Genomic DNA, 20,259 nt, shown 5'->3' with positions numbered 1-20,259 from the left:
AGAAGCCTGCTCCCGCAGGAGAGGAGGATCTCCGGATGAATCCCTTTGCCAGGCTCTCTGTGATGTAGGTAGACATGGCCCTGGTTTCGGCCGGAGACAACGGATATATCCGTCCTCGAGGTGGTGTTGTTCCTGGGAGCAGGTCGATGGCACAATCGTAGGGACGGTGTGGCGGAAGTACCTCAGACTCCTTCTTGTCAAAGACGTCTGCGAAGGACCAATAGGCCGAGGGCAGTTCCGGTAGGTTCTCTGGAACCGGAGGTCGTCGGATAGGTTGTATGGACTTCAGACACTTCTCATGACAAGCAGGACCCCATCGGGTGATTTCGCCAGTACCCCAGCTGACTGATGGTTCGTGTGTCCGCAACCAGGGAAGTCCCAGCAGGATTTGATGGGACATGTGTGGAAGGACGTAGAGAGCGATGTTCTCGGTGTGCAGGGCACCGATACGCAGTTCGACCGGTCTGGTGACCCAGGAGATGGTATCAGATAGGGGTCTCCCATCCACCGAGGCAATCACTAGGGGCTTCTCGAGTAGAGTAACAGGCAGCTGGTACTTGTCCACAGTGGCCTGCTGGATGAAATTGCCTGCTGCTCCAGAGTCGAGGTATGCCTCAGCCGTAAACCGCGTCTCTCCCGTTGACACTTGCACAGTCCACATAACCGGGTCTGAGAGAGTCCCAGCACCTAGGGTGGCCTCTCCTACCAACCCTAGGCTTTGGAGTTTCCCGGCCTTTCTGGACAGGAGCGTAGGAGGTGTGTTCCCTCTCCGCAGTAAAAGCAGAGACCCTTGGCGAGCCGCTCTGCTCGACGTTGTTCAGACTGTCGTACTCGGTCGATCTGCATGGGCTCGTGGACGGGAATCCCAGCTGTTGATGACTGAGGTACGGAGGGCTTCTGTGGAGGAGAGGAATGCCGTACCGGACGTCTCTCACGAGACAGCTCTTTGGAGCGCTCCTGAAAACGAATGTCCACTCGAGTTGCTAGGGCAATCAGGGCATCTAGGGTGGAGGGCACGTCACGACCCGCCAACTCATCTTTGATGCGACTCGAGAGTCCTTCCCAGAAGGCGGCTGTTAGGGCCTCATTATTCCACCCGAGTTCTGAAGCCAAAGTGCGGAAACGGATGGCGTATTGGCCCACCGTCAGTGTTCCTTGACGTAATCGGAGAAGGGATGAAGCAGACGCAGAGGCGCGTCCCGGCTCGTCAAAGGTGCTGCGAAAGGCCTGCAGGAACTCTTGAAGAACCTTGGTCATAGGATCCTCCTTCTCCCACAACGGGTTCATCCACGCCAGTGCCTCGCCCTCCAGGTGAGACATGATGAAGGCGACCTTGGCTTGGTCGGAGGCAAACAGATGTGGCAGCTGCGTGAAATGGAGGGAGCATTGGTTTATAAACCCCCTGCAGGTCTTGGGATCTCCGGCGTACCGGGGTGGTGAGGCCAAACGCAGTCTGGAAGCATCCGAAGAGACAGCCACGGGAGCGGGGGACGTGGCTTGACTAGTGGCGGCTTGGGATGTTGAAGACGTGACTGCCGCTTGTAGCGTGGTCAGGCGGGTGTCCACGGAAGTCATAAAGTTCAGCATGCGGGTCTGGACTTCACGCTGGCGTTGGAGTTCCTCTTGCAAGGCCGCTAGTGCTGCAGCGGGATCCATGGCCTGATCTTACTGTCAGGGCCAGGCGGTCGGGCAGACCCAGGAGGTGGATCCACTGGGCCGAACTCTAAGATGGTGGTAAGGAGTCCGGTAGCTGAAGCAGTATGGGCAGTAGAACAGTCCGTGCAAGAGAGCGTAACGAAGAAGTCCCTGGGACCACGGAGTCACGGATGATAGTCCGGGTGACGTAGCTCAGGTTCGGAAGCCGAGATGATGTCAGGCGGGGTCCGGAACCTTTTGGAGCAAGATGACGGGTCACCGCAGGGATCCGAGATGGTACGGACTGTCAGATGGCAGACGGACAGCGTGCGGGGTTCCGGATTCAGCAGGACCGGATGGCGAGGCAGGATCAGCTCTAGAAGAGAGATACGTGAGTATGGCAAGAAGATACAAGGAGACCTGACTCCTAGCTTGGAAAACACGAAGATCAGGCCCCGCCCCCTTGGACAATAACCCCCTTTATACCCTGTACCTGTTCAACCTCATTTCCTGTTAATGGACGCTGGCCCTTTAAGAAAGGGTCAGTGACCGCGCGCGCGCCCTAATGCGCATGCGCGCCGCCCGGGTGCCAGAAGCCAGGGAAGGAGGCTGAGAGGAGGACGCAGGGGAGCCGGCCAGGTCCTGGGAAGCCGTCGGGCGCCGGAATCGGGCACCAGGGGGCCTGGGAAGGACGGGCACCGGGGGCTGGAGAGCGGGGAGCGTGGCAGGTGAGCCGGGGAGCGGGGGTGAGGACCCGGGGAGCGTGACACGGGCATTTGCCTCCTCTCCTGTACTCCACCGTCCGGAGTTAAACCGCCAGTTCACCTTGGAGGTGGATGCTTCCTCCTCGGGAGCCGGAGCAGTGCTCATGCAGAAATCCTCTTCCGGGAAGATGGTGACTTGCGGATTCTTCTCCAAGAGCTTCTCAGCGCCTGAACGCAACTACACCATCGGTGACCGAGAGCTATTGGCAGTCAAACTGGCTCTGGAGGAATGGCGCTACCTTCTGGAAGGAGCAGTGTACCCTGTTATTATTTACACGGACCACAAGAACCTGGAATACCTGCGGTCCGCTCAGCGACTGAACCCACAGCAAGCCAGGTGGTCCTTATTCTTTGCCAGGTTTGATTTCCAGCTCCATTTCCGACCCGCGGACAAGAATGTACGCGCTGATGCCTTGTCCAGGTCTTTCATGCCCATGGAGCAGGAGGAGGAGACTACCCAACCCATCATCTGTCCTAGCAAAATCATTCCGGTGGCCCCTGTCACCCTGGCCCAGATACCGCCCGGGAAGACCTATGTCTCTGAGACCGACAGGCAAAAAGTGTTACACTGGGGTCATGCCTCAAAAACAGCCGGACATGCTGGCCAGAAGAGAACATGGGGTGCGATTGTACGTCATTACTGGTTGCCATCCCTTCGCACGGACGTCACTGCTTTTGTCTCTGCCTGCTCCTCTTGTGCCAGGAACAAGACGCCCAAACACCTGCCATATGGCCGTCTTCTGCCTCTGCCGATACCCTCAGTTCCGTGGCAACACATAGCTATGGACTTTATTACGGACTTGCCATTGTCCTCCGGACACACAGTCATATGGGTCGTGGTGGATCGGTTCTCTAAAATGGCTCATTTCGTCCCTATGGCTGGACTGCCCTCTGCTCAGGAACTCGCGGACGCCTATATACATCACATCTTCCGCTTGCATGGCTTTCCATCACACATCGTATCCGACAGAGGAACTCAGTTCACCTCCCGCTTCTGGAGGGCGCTCTGCAAACATCTGGGAGTGACTCTGGACTTTTCTTCTGCCTACCATCCTCAGTCTAATGGCCAAGTGGAACGGGTCAATCAGATCCTGACCTCCTTCTTACGTCACTATGTCAACGCCCATCACGACGACTGGTCCATGCTTCTTCCTTGGGCTGAATTCTCCCATAACCACCACATCAGTGAGTCGTCCTCCAGCTCTCCCTTCCATGTCGTCTATGGACTTCAGCCCTCTGTCCCATTGCCTGTATCCCCTTCTTCGGATGTCCCTGCTGCTGATGCTGTAGCCCGTGACTTTGCAACCATTTGGGACTCTGTCAAGGCGTCCCTTGGGCGTGCTTCCCTGCGCATGAAGAGACACGCAGACAAGAGACGTCTGGACCCTCCGTGTTTCTCTCCTGGAGATCTAGTCTGGCTTGCTTCCAAATACGTCCGATTGAAGATACCATCCTACAAGCTGGGTCCTCGCTACATCGGGCCGTTTAAAGTCCTCAACAAGATCAATGAGGTCTCCTACAAGCTACAGCTCCCGGCCACGATGAGGATACCCAATTCCTTCCACGTCTCCCTGCTCAAGCCGGTTGTCCTTGGTCCCTTCTCCGCTGCTGCCAGTTCGGCTCCTCCTCCTATTGCCGATGACGACATCTATGCGGTAAGGGATATCGTGGCCATGAAGACCGTACGGGGTCGACAGTTCTTCCTGGTGGACTGGGCAGGGTATGGTCCTGAGGATAGGTCCTGGGAGCCCCGGGAGAATGTGGGTACTCCGCTGATCCGTGCCTTCCTGTCCCGGTTGCGGGGAGGGGGGCGTGGGGGGGGGTACTGTCACGCTCCCCGGGTCCCCTGCGCTGCCCTCCGGCTCACCTGTCACGCTCCCCGGCTCCCCTGCCTCGCTTCCCGGTTCCTCGGTCCGGTCACCGCCGCTCCCCGCTCCCCAGCATCCATTGCCGGCGCGTCCCCAGCGTCCTGGTCCCCGCTCCCGGCGCTCGGCAGCTTCTCAGCCCCAGCCCGGCCCTGCTGCTTCCTCCTCGCAGCTTCCTGCTCTGGCTTCTGGCACTCGGGCCACGCGCATGCGCATTAGGGCGCGCGCGCGGTCATTGACCCTTTCTTAAAGGGCCAGCGTCCATTAACAGGAAATGATGCAAACAGGTACAGGGTATAAAGGGGTTTAATGTCCAAGGGGGCGGGGCCTGATCTTCGTGTTTCTTAAGCTAGGAGTCAGGTCTCCTGGTGTCTCTATGATATACTCACCTATCTCTCTTGTAGAGCCGTGCCTGCCTCGCCATCCGGTCCTGCCGAATCCCGAACCCCGAACGCTGTCCATCTGCCATCCTGACAGTCCGTACCATCTCGGATCCCTGCGGTGACCCGTCATCTCGCTCCAAAGGTTCCGGACCCCGCCTGACATCTTCTCGGCTTCCGAACCTGAGCTGCGTCACCCGGACTACCATCAGTGACTCCGTGGTCCCAGGGACTTCTCCGTTATACTCGTGTGCACGGACTGTTCTGCTGCCAATAGTGCTCCAGCTACCGGAACCCTTACCACCATCTAGGAGTTCGGCCCAGTGGATCCACCTCCTGGGTCTGCCTGTCCACCTGGCCCTGACCGATATCGTATAATATATTATTTATATTATGTCAGTATTTCTAAACTTTCCTTAAACCTGAGAAAATATTCACGTTGCGTCCACGGCCACACCTATGTGCGGTATGAGGAGTACCACACTATTCCTGTCTTTGAAGACATGACTCTTCGTAGATGCATCCTGTCTTCTCTTGTTGGATTTCCTGTTGATAACGTTCTGCCAGTGTCTGTTCTAAAGGTGTAGTCTCAAAATAATGTGATGTACACGGGTACTGCAGATTTTATCGGGCTGGTATCATGCCACTAAAAGTGTTTGTTTTGCAGATGGTTAGATATGTTTTGCAACTTAGAAATCTACTATAGTGTCAAACCCAGACACTAGCAGGTTGTCTCAGACAGGCCTGATGAGATATTCTCTCATTTATACAAAGCTCGCTTCTGAAAGCAACAAGGACCCCTGGAATTAGGACAAGGCCGAGGCTGTGATGAGAGGAAACCTCATTCTGAATGGTCACATAAGGCTCATAAGGAGTTGGTGTCATTGGTCACCTAAGGATTGTACACCCAATGCCACATGGTTTGTACCCAAGATTATGAAAAGACCACATTAATGCAAACTCTTATATTTCCAAGATTGTTAAAGGGAACCTGTCACCAGATTTTCGCCTTCTAAACTAAAACTAGCACCTTAAGCAGCGCCTGTGCTGCATTCTATAGAGGTGTACGTTACCCATTGACCACCCTGTAGACCTCAAAAATACCTTTATAAAATGTCCTGCCCTGCATGTAAATTGTCTGGTCTAGTCAGATGGGCGTCGGAATCTGTCCTCCTGTCCCTCCTATCGCCCTCCTCCTGTGCTGATTGACGTGGATGACGCCTCGGGCACCATCCACGTAGGCGGACAAAATCTCCATATTCCCGGCTCGTGCAGGTGCACTTCGCTCTGCCTTGTTGTGGGCAGAGCTGAAAACATAGGTGCGCCTGAGCGAACCGGCGAGTTCACTGCGCAGGCGCAAGATTTGCCCGGCGATGTGGATGAACCGGGTGACATCGGGCGATACTTAAGGTGCTAGTTTTAGTTTAGAAGGCCAACATCTGGTGACAGGCTCCCTTTAAGGCCTGAAACACACGTCCATAGAAAACACGTGCGTGTCTTGCGGTCCATTTTTAGGGTCCGTGTTCTGTGTTGGATGTCCATTTCTCCGGTACGTGTGACATCAGTGTGATGGCGTATGCTTGCCGTGCGTGCGTGTGGAATGTCCGTGTATGTGTGAGATAAGTACGTGTCATGTCCGTGTGCAGTCCGTGTGCAGTCCGGGTTTCTTGAGCCGTTTCACCATTAAAAAAAATAAAAAACGCACATGGACCATACGGAAAGTACACGTACATGGTCTGTGTCACATACGTGCAGACACGGACCCATTGACTTTAGCGGGTCCGTGTCTGCGTGATGCCGGCAAAACGCGGAAATGTCATCCGTCTTAAAAAAACGCACACACGTAGAAACCACACGGACACATGTTCCGTGTGGCTTCACGTGTGTGTGCCTGTAACCATAGGGTAACATTGGTGCACGTGTGCACGTGCAGCCGGTATGTGGAAAAACGTACCAAACACATACCGGCGGCATGGATGTGTGTTGCAGGCCTAAAGGAAACCCGTCAACTGGTTCATGCTGACCAAGCCATGTGCAGTATGAATCAGAGTCCGGCTCTGCCACTATAACCATAAACATTCTACCTTTAAACGTCTCTGATGGAGAGACTGAGACAGGTCCCCATGGCGTCTCTCCACCCAACTCCCTATATAGGATAGGTCTCTTCCAAAGTGTGTGTATAGGGAGAGTCAGGGAGGTCAATGACATTCAAAGGAACTGGTGTGGGGAGTAGCAGCCAGGACCTTCCTCAGGGTCCACGCGTCCTAGTCATCTCATCACCAGACCATATTTTATAGTATTATTTTTTCTAAAATGATGCAGCTTTTTAGTGAAAAACATACATGACGATTAAAAAAATGGAGCCGGTGTCAGATTCATGCTGCCTGTGGTTCAGGCCATCATGATTCTTTAACTGAGCAATTGTATGAAGGAATATTTGGTACTGATCTTGTGTGTAACACAACCTAGCATGGTGAGCATATTTCAACATATCACCATATATCTGTTGGATAAGACAATATTTGTGCTGGTCTGTCCCATAATGTTTCTACGTATGGCAATATTTGGGCACTATATGGTGCAAGGCATAGAGCACCATGGACAATTAGATCATCCTTGTACCTTACCGTCACGGTGATTAGGAGAGAGCAGGGACTGGGGTTCCTGGACTGGCCCTCAGATTAGGGGAGCACTGGCTATCCCTTATCTCAAAGTTACCTCTGATGGTGAGGATGTCTGAGTCACCAGCCTGGCCCTGCTCCTAGCCAGCCCTAATCTAATACCCCCTCCCTACCCAGGGAGGGGCCGGGACAGAAGGGTGTTAACATTAACAGTGATAGACAAACAGGGGAAACCAAAACTCTATCACACAAAACACTCACACAGAGTTATCAGACAACAAATGATAAGGAGGAATACAAACAGCAGGGGGGGGAGGATAGCCAGAGGAATTCCACAGCACATCAAGCAACACACAGTAAATCACCAGTTACTGGCACACAACAGCACCCGGACCGGTTTAGCAAACAGCTAGTCAGCATAGGAAGACAAATTCCTCCATCTTAAAAAGACGGGGAGTAACTGTGCTAGGTTTCCCGCAACATGTGATCCAAAAGGTAACCAGCAAGTTAGCAGAAGTTAACTCATGAGCACACAGCTGGTTGACAGCCGAGCCTGCCTGTGCAACTTAAGAGCGCCAAAAGAAGCATAGTGAGGAGTCTCAGAGTCTGTAGTCTGAAGAGTGTCTGATGCCGCCATAACAGTTTAGAGCCAAACACCGTGTGACACTTATCTCCTTTACTACATGTGAATAACTGCAAGTTACCCGGCATGAAAGGGTTGTCTGGATTTCAGGGTTAGTGATTATGAGTTGGTATAGACATCTCCATCCACTATTTATGTGATACCTTATAGCTGTATACAGTCAGCACTGTATGTAGCTCTAGCCATAATAATGTCTGGTAAATGTTCAGGCCTCCTTGAAGTGCTGTCCTTTTCTCCGCTGCAATTTCTTTTCTGACCAGGATCATCATTTTGTGCCTAGAGGTCCCAAAACTATTTTTCTTTTGTTAAACAATTGTACATGAAAACAACAACGACAACAACAAGAATGATAAATAATGAAAACAGTTTTGGCCACAAAGTAGGACGACTAACCTCCTACTGTTTGTCTTAGGCGATGAAGCTCTAAATATTAAGAACCGATTTACAAAAGGAATTAAACATAGTCTCCTATGAAGTCGTACTGGCCTTTATGCGGATGATCTCATCCTATGCCTCATGCTATCGGTATTAGAAACATTCAGCCTCTATCCAGGCCATCGCATTAATTGGCAGAAATAATTCGTTCTGCATCTTTCATCTTTCTTCTGCTTGGGGAACACGGCCCTAAGAGTAATTTACAAGGATTCTTCACTGTCTTTCATCACTTTATATAAATACAATGTTACATAATTTACTGAACTCAATGTAGCCATATCTAAACATTACTTACATATCTGTAACTGTAGTACCAAATTTCGGACGTCTGGGGAAAAAAAAACCCCTCTGAATTTTATCAGTGTTTGGTCAAATTGTAATCAGTAATTTTCTCGTAAGGGATAAAAATGATGTACGATAAAAACATGATATCCTGCTATTGTGTTAGCTAGCAGAATCATTGCAAATGCGTTTATGTCTCCCCTTTAACCCTAAAAAAAACAAAAGTAACACTCCTAGAAGATTTTTGGCTTTTTAAGGGGCATAAAAGTGTTTACAACGTATGGCTACAGAAATGACAAAGTGAGGCTGCTTTCACACTTGCGTCGTTTTGCGTCAGTTTTGCAATCTGTCGCCTTGAGGAAATACGGTATCCTGCAAAATATTTTGCAGGATTCCGTTTTTTCCCCATAGACTTGTATGGACGACGGATTGCGACTGATGGCCCTGCGTTGCATCCGCTGTGCGACGGATCAGTTGTGGAATGACTGACCGGGCGGCAGCAACGCAGCATGTTGTCGAAAAAACGCAATGTGCATGATTCCGTTGGCGTCCGTCATTTTTATAATGGAAACCTATAGGAGCGGAATCTGTTGGAATGCGTCACTGGCCGGATTCCTGTGATGGAGCCGTCATTTACCAACTGAGCATGCTCAGATGAGTAAATTCCGGAAACAAAAAGCTGAAACTGATCAGTTTTTTTGCAGCATCAGTCGCATTAGTTTTGGCATTATCTGCAATGCATCCCTTGCATCAGTCACACAACGGATTGCAACTGATGCAAAATGACGTCAGCCCACAGGTTATACACTGATATCCGCATGCTGTCTGTTTGTTTCCTGGACCCATAGGCCCCTTTCACATTGCTTTCTGATGTCCATTCAGTGGTCCCGTCAGGGCTTCCATCTGAATCCCCCACAAAACTAGGACTTTGACGTATGCGTCGATGGGGCCACTGACTATAATATTGCAGACGGAGTCAAGCGTATACTCCTGAAAATGGTGCACAAGAGACCACACGGTGGCTCAATCTGCACCATTAGGCTACTTTCACACATCCGGTTTTTGCTCTGCGGCACAATATGGCGTTCTGCAGAAAAACCGCAACCATTTTTTTTGCCGCCAGTTGCGGGTTTTTTTACATAGACTTACATTAGTGCCGTATTGTGCCACATGGGCTTGCGTTCGGTCCGGTTTTTGCCGCATGCGGCAGATTTAGCCGATGCCGCGGCCGGATGGAACGTTGCCTGCAATGTTTTTGCTCCGGCAAAAAAAACGCATTGCGACGCATCCGGCCGCTGCGGCGCATTTTTCAATGCATGCCTATGGACGCCAGATGCGGCGCAATGCGGAAAAAAACGCATCCGGACGCCGCATGCGGTTTCTTCCACAGCGCATGCTCAGTAGCATGCCGCAACTGGAAAAAAACGGACGGGCCGCATGTAAAAACTTATGCAAAGGATGCGGTGTTTTCGCCGCATCTGTTGCACAGGTTTCACAGCCGGATTGAGCCGCAGTGCTCAAACCGGATGTGTGAAAGTAGCCTGATAGTCAGTGGCCTCGTCAACACATATGTCCAAAACCTGTTTTGCGGGGGTTCGGACGGAAGGCCGGCTGGGACCACCGAACGGACAGCTGAACGCAATGTAAAAGGGGCCATAGTCTTGTATGGGTCATTTTTATCAGTGACTCAAAAATGGATATATCTATGATTTTATTGTTGACACTCAGTCCGTAAAAAAACATGGATATGTGAACAGCTCCAGCGGTTGTAATGTGTATGTGTTCTATCTGTGAAAACCATGGAAAGAAAGAACACATGTTCACCGAGGAGTAAAAACTGTAACAAAAGTGTCTGTCCCACTTAAAAAATAAAAATCACTGCTCTCTCCCAGTGTGATCTGGTCTCTGTCAGCTTAAATCTGATTCTTAGGGTCTAAACATAGCTGGGCACATAGATTTCTGTTTAGAGAAAGGATGAAAGTCTTAAAATATATAACGATCAACAGACGATGTGCTGAGTAAGTGCAGATGTGGATGTCCCTAACAAAGCCGGATGAAATAAACATTAGCCGTGCCCATATTGTTCCATACATGTGCATTACTTTGGTTATGGATGAACATGCTGGTTGTGAATATTTGAGGTGTTCATACCTTGCACTTTATACAATGTGGAATGACATGCAGTTTTTCTTGGATTTTGGTGCTTCCGTCCAGGATGTTCAGATTATGGAGAATCTCAGTCAGGGGTTATTAGCAGAAGGGAAAGCGTGGGTAGGGTAGTGCTAGACAGAGATGAGGGAGAAGATATAGGATGGTGGTGAATTATGTAGAGCTTTGTGGGTGAATGTGATAAGTTTATTATGTATTTTGTAGCAGAAGGGCAACTAGTGCAATGACTGGCACAAAGTAGAGGCATCGTTGTAATAGCTGGACGTAAATATGAGCCTGGCTGCCCCATGCAGGATACATTGGAGAGGTGAGAGTTTTCACTACAACTGTGACAGGCAGAATCCCCCCCCCCTCCCCCAAAAAATCCAGAAAGTCACATTGTATGATTTTTAAATAATTCATTTGCATTTTATTGGATACTAGTTTTACGTTTGCTTTTATCGCAGTTTTTTACGCTGCGGTTTTAGTCTTCTGTTGGTATGTCATATGTTAAATAAAGCTACTTTGTTTTTCATAATTCCTGATATTTGGCATTGACAAAACCTTATTGATACAGTAATATGTGGATTACTTGTATTTTTTACCTGTGGATTTTACTCATCGAATCCAATTTCATGGGAAAAATCTACACATAAACCTAACTGAACCTACAAGAGAAATGGATGTGTTACGGATTTCAAAAGATTGCAGTTTACGCTGCCTGAAAAATCACAGTGGGCAGAAGATTTCTATAAATCGCATCCACTTCACTAGAACTGTAACCCTGCATTTATTGTGCTGCGAAAATGCACAGCACAAAAAACTCACTGTGGGAATGTAAACCTAAGGGCTCGTTCAGACGTGTATATAATACCAAGAGAGATTAGGTCTGGCTCAACCGAACTGGTTGGTGCTAGTGTGACGCCCCTGGACTAGTCAGGCCGTCACAGGGCACTGCACGCTCTTTATCTCCCAGTGCAGGACTCAACCCCCCATGGTTCTGGGTTCCCAACTTGCAGCACTACCTCCATCAGCATCCAAAATCCCAATCACACCTCGCACCACACCCTATCAGGCACACCAGTGGGCTGCTAAACTGGAATAGGGCCGCCCACCTAGCGGTCAGGCAGGGAGGTGGGAGGTGATGAGTGAGAAAAGTGGTAGCCCTCGAGCAGTGAGGAGCTTGAGGAAGCTGGGAGTTGGAGCTCCCAGGGGAGAAGCAAATTGGGTTGCAGACGGTGGTCTGGACCCGGAGGAGTCGGAGACCTGGTCGCAGGACGCGGGATATTGGGACTGGGTGCCTGGCTTAGTTGAGGAGGACGGTCAGCAGCTGCAGTCCAATAGCCGGTCTGGGGCCAAAAGCACGTCGGGGTACTGGACCCTAGGTTGGGGAGAGGCTTCAAGCAACCCGGCAATTAACCTGCGGAGGACAGGGCCTTTACGGACTGTTCCCACGAAGCTCAGAGATCGGGGGCACTAGCGCAACGAGGGGGATAGGGCTTTCCAAGCAAAGCAGCCCACTGAAATCCCAACCGTGAGCTCCTGAGAGCAAGCTCCTGTACTACCCATAGTAAGGAGTGGGGCCAGGACAGCTCCAAGCTTACGGGCCACTTGGACTCTTCTAAAATTCTGTGCACGGAGGCAGGCTCCGGACCATCATGCAGTACTGCAGGGGACGGAACTCAGACAAGCTCCCCCAAGAGGGCAGTGGCACCCAGAGACTTGGTTTACCACGTTGTCAGAGTCTGCTTTCCTTCTGCGTGAATACCTGATTAACCCCTGCTACCAGCGAGTCTGCGCTGCCTCTGCAATCCATACCACCATCCAGGGTCCCGGGGCCTTTCCCTACCCGTGGAGGGTAACGTCATCTGGCTGCCCCACTCCATCACCCCGGGTACTCCCAACGGCAGCGGCTGTACTCCCTATTACCGCACACCACTGGTGGCGTCACAAACTATATATTTCCCCTGTAAATAACCCCCCATCACGTTTTGGAATGACCCTGAGCCCCCGTGTCCGGAGATCCTCGAGCCACGAGTAGTAACACCCAGATCCGAGCGGTTCGACTGCTGCTGGGGCGGTACACGTCCGAAACACTAGATAGTCAAACTAGTACCAAACAGTTCGGTTGAGCCAGACCTATTCTCTCTTCATGAGCATATAATACGGACATGTGATGTTTGAGTAAAAATCAGACACCACACTAACCAATGTTATTCAATAGGGCTGTTCAGATGACAGTTTTTGTTCCCCACATGGATCGAGTGTCCATGGGAAGAAAATTGCAAAATGCACTAATCAACTTCCAAGTCTTCGACAACCCCGACCCATTCATTATTCACACGTCAGTATTTTGATCAGAATTTCTATGTCAAAACCAGGAGTTTCTTCAAAACACAAACCAGGTAATTTTTTTCGGCAAGTCCCATTTCTGGCTTTATCAAACAAACACTTAATGAGGCCTAAGGGTGTGCAAAAATTTAAGATCAACAGCTTCTTCAGACAGCTGGCGCCAAAAGAGGAACTTTTCATTGGACTGGCAAGTGAAACTTAAGTTCTGTTTTTTTTTTATAGAAATAAGGAAGTTTACAGAAAAAATATAACCATATATAAATATATATACAGTTGTGCTCAAAAGTTTCCATACCCCGGCAGCTTTTTTGCTTTGCTTTTTTTCAGAGAATATGAATGATAACACAAAATCTTTTTTTCTCCACTCATGGTTAGTGGTTGGTGAAGCCATTTATTGTCAAACTACTGTGTTTTCTCTTTTAAAATCACAATGACAACCGAAAACATCCACATGAAATATTATAATGCATTACTGCTAACAAAATGCGGTTCCTTGATGTAGCAGAGCCAGGACTGTGTAGCAGGGGGACCACCTAGTGTTGAGGCCCGATAATGCAAAGAGTATGTTTATGTAATGTTTAATGTGCTGCAAATGTATTGACAGTGCCCTGTGTTAACAAGACATAGGTTTTCATAGATGTAGACAGGGTTGGACACTTCTTGGTATGGAGGGGGTTCTGAGTCAGGAGGGGAGAAGTGCCAGTTGGTTGGTTAGACAGATGGGCCTGGTGAGGAGTCAGCTCTGCACAGGGGTTTGTGGACGAAAGACGTGGCATGGACTGAGGGCTGGGCAGGAAACCCAGAGATATCCACATAAGGTCCGGAGCCTATGGCTCACTCTGACGGGCTTAGAGAGTCGAAGCAACTACAGAGCAGTCGGGGCAGAGAATCGGACATCAGTTATAATGGGGGGGGAAAGGAGGCACAGGTGCCCGGCAGCTTGCAGACAAGTTCCAAGATAGCGGGGATAGGCCGAAAGAGAGTACCCGAAAGAATAATACAGCATAAACATTGGAGTGAGGCCATGTCTGTCATGATGGTGAGAAGGAGAATAAACTGTTCAAGTTATGGCTGCCAAAATAAATCCAGTATCAAATGTTTCACTACTGCGTCTATGACGGGAACTGGCTGAGGGGTGATCGATACGACCCTGAAAAGAACAGTAAGTGCCATGCACCACGCCAAAAGTGATCCACACACAATGACTCTTTCTGGTGAAGGAATGCGGAGCCCCCACGGCCCGACATTTGTACCTTCCTACAGATCCATGAGAAAAAATAAAAATCGGACCACGCTTGGATGAAATCAGAGTGCGGTCCAATTTTCATTGACTGTCCGAAAGGAAAAGGTGGGAAACTTTTTTTTTTCCCTCCACATATGAAAAACACTGATGCCACTTGGACCACACTCTGATCAAGGACTGATCCCCCCAAAAATAAAGGGTCTGGTTTTCTCAAATGTGGAAAAATTGGACCTCTCAATGAGTCCTTCTTAACATGATAGGTTTTTTGGATCCAGTACGTCTCATTTTCCTTTAATAATTTCACTTGCACCATACTCTGATCAATAACTGATCCCAAAAAAAAAAATGAAGCCTGCGGTCTTCTCGGATGTGGAAAAATTGGACGTCTCAATGAGTCCTCCTTAACATATCAAGTTTTTTGGATCCAGTATGTCTCTATTTCCTTCAATAATTCCAATATCTTGTTAGCGCAGGGCAGGACGAAATGTATGGGCAGGGTCGCCAATTTGACGATTTATTTTTCTGGACGGCATATCAAAAAATCACGGACAATGTTTTTTTTTATGGACACAACCCATAAATCTGATAAGAAGAAATCAGCTGTATTCACTGTAAACATTAAAATGATGATAATCACAATCAAAATAGTCAGTATATGTTTTTTTCAGCTTAAAATAAATCACGGACGCAACTAATTTGGTCAAAAAAGTGCCCTATCGTTACGACTGTCCTGGAATTTCTAGAAAGTTGGCAGCCCAGTCTATGGGGATGATCGATCGTGTCCCAAAGTCTCGTTGTGTCCATTGCCGTCAATGATGGGAGTGAGGACAGAGAGATGACACCACCTAATAATGTTTATCAACCTTCGAAATGACGCGCAGGACTTTACAGTGGACTGATAGCTCCATTATTACATCATTGTTCTGTTTATTATAACTCTTCGATACTAATATGATTTAATTAGCTGCCATTTACATGGGTGCCATATTTATTGTGCAGGATAGATTGCGCTTCCATATGCACCGAAGATTTGCATCTAATTGTAGATTGGATGCCAAGCAATATGGCGAAAGGCAGCTGTGTCTACACCGACTTGACTATTTTCTTGCCTTGGCGCCTTTTACAGCTTTTTATTCACCCATTTGTGTCACAATGGTATCTTCTGTCTGAAGAAGAAACCCATCCGGTCTCAAAATGTATGGACCAGTGTTAGCTATAAAAACTAAGGAAAAAATAAACTAAGGCCACGTACAGATGTTGAGTATTTGGCGAGTTTTTTTTAACCTTAGTATTTGTAACCAAAACCAGGAGTCGGACAATCAGAGGAAAAGTTCAATGGAAATTCGGGCACCATGTCTGTATTTATCCCCCATGCCTGGTTTTGGCTACAAATAATGAGGTAAAAAGCCCACCAAATACTCAATGTCTGTACGAGGCTGTCGGTGGGTCATGTACACAAACCCTTAGGCCACGTGTGCTCAAGTATTTAGTGAGATTTTTTTCACTTCAATATCTGTAAGGCCTCGTGCACACAACGAGTATTTGGTGAGGTTTTTACCTCAGTATTTGTAGCCAAATGGATCTATCGAGCCACCGGATTGTGACTGATGGCAAAAAACTAAACCGAAGGATTATTTACTATTCAAGAATAGGTGAAAATCTTAGTGCAAAATTTCTTATTTTTTCAAATTCTGTTGTCAAACTCCCATTCTTGAAGATGGGATGTTAATACACAATTTATTTGTGAAGTATGGTGCCGAGCTTATGGAGCGGGTAGATAAATGATGTGATATTATGGGTAAGAATATAGTAAATTGTGAGCACAGAGGTGACAGTGACACGGCCGCGGTGTCGTCTGAGGTAATTTCTGAGGTGACACAGTACAGGAGGTTCCCGCCTCGGCCGCTCGTGGTCACATGACCTCGCTAAGCGCCTACGGGTAGAAGCAACGGTGGGGGGCGTGGTTGTGCGCACGGAGGGCGTGGCCAGGCTCCAGAGTGACAGAGGTCCCCGCCGCGGCCGCTGCAGTGATTGCCCGCGGCTCCGTGTGTCGCCAGGGATGCGGGCCGCCATGGGAGCGGCGTACGCCCGGCTGCTGAGGCTGGCGGACTCCCTGCAGGACCCGGAGAAGGTGGCCCGCTTCCAGCGGCTGTGCGGGGTGCAGAGCTCCGCGTCACCGGCGGAGCAGACGGAGAACCAGGCGGCCGGAGACGGGCCCAGACACCGGGGCAACCGGCAGCATAACGGCGTCCTGGAGAACGGCGCGGCCCGGACGGCGGAGGAGCAGAGGAGGCTGCAGCCGCTGCGGCGGAACTCGCTGACCGGGGAGGAGGGCCAGCTGTTCTCCATCCGCCGCCCGCTGCTCTACCTGCTCTTCTCGCTGGGCACCGAGCTGGGGAACGAGCTCTTCTACATCTCCTTCTTCCCCTTCTGGATCTGGAATGTGGACGCGCACGTCGGGCGGCGGGTGGTCGTGGTGTGGGTCTGGGTCATGTACCTGGGCCAGTGCACCAAGGACCTGATCCGCCTGCCGCGGCCGCCCTCCCCGCCGGTGCTGAAGCTGGAGGTCTTCTACAACTCGGAGTACGGGATGCCGTCCACACACGCCATGTCCGGCACCGCCATCCCGCTGTCCCTGCTGCTGCTCACCTGGGGCCGCTGGCAGGTAAGGAGTCCGGGCAGGTAAGGGGTCTGCCTCATAAGGAAGGGGTCCCAGCTCATCAGGGGGGAGTCCAGGCAGGTAAGGGGTCCGGCTCATAAGGGGGGAGTCCAGGGTCCAGGCAGGTAAGGGGTCTGCCTCATAAGGAAGGGGTCCCAGCTCATCAGGGGGGAGTCCAGGCAGGTAAGGGGTCTGCCTCATAAGGAGGGAGTCCAGGGTCCAGGCAGGTAAGGGGTCTGGCTCATCTGGGGGGAGTCCGGGCAGGTAAGGGGTCTGCCTCATAAGGAAGGGGTCCCAGCTCATCAGGGGGGGAGTCCAGGCAGGTAAGGGGTCCGGCTCATAAGGGGGGGGTCCAGGGTCCAGGCAGGTAAGGGGTCACAGTTCATCAGAGGGGGAGTCTGGGCAGGTAAGGGTTCCAGCTCATCAGGAGGGAGTCTGGGCAGGTAAGGAGTCCAGCTCATCAGGAGGGAGTCTGGGCAGGTAAGGAGTCCAGCTCATCAGGAGGGAGTCTGGGCAGGTAAGGGTTCCGGCTCATCAGGAGGGAGTCTGGGCAGGTAAGGGGTCCGGCTCATCAGGAGGGAGTCTGGGCAGGTAAGGGGTCCGGCTCATCAGGAGGGAGTCTGGGCAGGTAAGGAGTCCGGCTCATCAGGAGGGAGTCTGGGCAGGTAAGGGGTCCGGCTCATCAGGAGGGAGTCTGGGCAGGTAAGGGGTCCGGCTCATCAGGAGGGAGTCTGGGCAGGTAAGGGGTCCGGCTAATCAGGAGGGAGTCTGGGCAGGTAAGGGGTCCGGCTCATCAGGAGGGAGTCTGGGCAGGTAAGGGGTCCGGCTCATCAGGAGGGAGTCTGGGCAGGTAAGGGGTCCGGCTCATCAGGAGGGAGTCTGGGCAGGTAAGGGGTCCGGCTCATCAGGAGGGAGTCTGGGCAGGTAAGGGGTCCGGCTCATCAGGAGGGAGTCTGGGCAGGTAAGGGGTCCGGCTCATCAGGAGGGAGTCTGGGCAGGTAAGGGGTCCGCCTCATCAGGAGGGAGCCGGGCAGGTAAGGGGTCCGCCTCATCCATAGTGTTCCAGCACATCAGAGTGGAGAGCCCAGGCCGGTAAGGGGTCCGGCTTATCCATAGTGTCCCAGTTCATCAGGGGGGGGACCGGGCAGGTAAGGGGTCTGACTTACCCAGAGGTAGTCCCAGCTCATCAGGGTGGATGTCTGTGGCATCAAACTTGGGAAATACGCTACTCTATAGGTGGTACAGAGTCATGACTGATTCAGGCTGGTAACAGTCACCTATGTATAGGCTGATAGGCAGTCACCGGCCCCAGTAGACGAGTGCCAATGTACAGGCCGATCAGCGCTTGGCCACTGAGGCTAGTGACCAATCGCCTATATGCAGGCTGATCATCGCTCATCTACCTGGGCTGGTAACCACCTATGTACAGGCTGATCAGTGCTCAGCCACTGGGTTGATGACCAATCACCTATATGCAAGCTGATTGGTGCTTATCTACCAGCGCTGGTGACAGCCTACTTATAGGCTGGTGACCAATCCCCTATATATAGGTTGATGGGCACTCGTCTGGTGGGGCTGGATACTGATTGCCTATGTACAGGCTGATCGGCACTCCTCTACCAGGGCTCGTGACTGCCTATGTACAGGCCAATCGGCACTCCTCTACCAGGGCTCGTGACTGCCTATGTACAGGCTGATCGGCACTCCTCTACCAGGGCTCGTGACTGCCTATGTACAGGCTGATCGGCACTCCTCTACCAGGACTCGTGACTGCCCATGTACAGGCTGATCGGCACTCCTCTACCAGGGCTCGTGACTGCCTATGTACAGGCTGATCGGCACTCCTCTACCAGGGCTCGTGACTGCCTATGTACAGGCCGATCGGCACTCCTCTACCAGGGCTCGTGACTGCCTATGTACAGGCGGATCGGCACTCCTCTACCAGGGCTCGTGACTGCCTATGTACAGGCCGATCAGCCCTCCTCTACCAGGGCTCGTGACTGCCTATGTACAGGCTGATCGGCACTCCTCTACCAGGGCTCGTGACTGCCCATGTACAGGCTGATCGGCACTCCTCTACCAGGGCTCGTGACTGCCTATGTACAGGCTGATCGGCACTCCTCTACCAGGGCTCGTGACTGCCTATGTACAGGCTGATCGGCACTCCTCTACCAGGGCTCGTGACTGCCTATGTACAGGCTGATCGGCACTCCTCTACCAGGGCTCGTGACTGCCTATGTACAGGCTGATCGGCACTCCTCTACCAGGGCTCGTGACTGCCTATGTACAGGCTGATCGGCACTCCTCTACCAGGGCTCGTGACTGCCTATGTACAGGCCGATCGGCACTCCTCTACCAGGGCTCGTGACTGCCTATGTACAGGCTGATTGGCACTTATCTACCGGGCCTGGAGATCGACTATGTGCAGCCTGATTGGCGCTCATCTATTAGGACTGGTGACAGCCTTTGTGCAGGAGTCTCGACTCTCGTCTACCGGTCCTGGAGACCGCCTAAGTGCAGGCGGATTGGTGCTCGTCTACCGTGGCTGATGACCGCCTTTGTACAGGCTGATCAGTGCTCGTATACTGGCTGGCCATCTAGAATGTTATGCACACAGAATGATTGTTAAACAGGTTTTCCACTTTAAAGGGGCTCTCCGGTTAAAATAATAACTTTGCAATTTGCTTGTTCTCAGAGCTGCCTCATATCGGCACCAGTCAGGATCCCTCCACCAAGTAAGCAGGTTGTATTTGGAGGTGGTGTAAGCCATGTTGGGTCTTCCACAGACTATAGTAGCTCCTCTGGGTAATAGATGAGGGTCCTGAGTTGTATACCACCCCCTGTCTTTAGGTGGCTGAGAAGACTGCAGATTAGACGTTGTAGTGTTTGTAAAATATTTGTTGTTGGCAGCTGGAAGAATTCAGTTAATGTGAAGGATGGCGGAGCTGAGATAATGGGATGATTGTCCTCCGCTGTGAATGAAGGTGGGAGGAGAACGATTATAATATATACGGACCCCTCGTTTTCGTTGTGGCTGACAGTAAATGAGAAGATCGGCGCTCGTTGTGTGCAGTTTTAAGCCCTGTGCAGAAGGAGCGTTAGGATTATCACCTGAACTAGGAACCCAGTGGCCGCCGTTGGGAAGTAACACCTGTAACCTCCAGACGGGGTGTAAGCGTTATAAACCCTGCCTTATTGTCTCGGGGGTCACATGCGCTGCACGTCGCACTGA

The 20,259-nt window shown here is 51.1% G+C and overlaps 1 protein-coding gene across 1 annotated transcript in view; it reads left to right on the top strand.

Moving 5' to 3' along the window:
* Positions 1 to 16,334: 16,334 nt before the first annotated feature.
* Positions 16,335 to 20,259, top strand: part of SGPP1 (sphingosine-1-phosphate phosphatase 1) — a 36,540-nt gene continuing 32,615 nt past the window's right edge. The window contains exon 1 of the mRNA XM_075331254.1: positions 16,335 to 17,033. Coding sequence (XP_075187369.1) covers positions 16,428 to 17,033 — 606 coding nt within the window. The 5' untranslated portion in view covers positions 16,335 to 16,427. The remainder of the gene's footprint in view (positions 17,034 to 20,259) is intronic.

Source organism: Anomaloglossus baeobatrachus, chromosome 12, assembly GCF_048569485.1.
Source record: "Anomaloglossus baeobatrachus isolate aAnoBae1 chromosome 12, aAnoBae1.hap1, whole genome shotgun sequence".
Taxonomy (NCBI): Eukaryota; Metazoa; Chordata; class Amphibia; order Anura; family Aromobatidae; genus Anomaloglossus; species Anomaloglossus baeobatrachus.
Note: the sequence above shows the minus strand (reverse complement) of the source record. Positions and strands in the feature narration are given on the sequence as shown.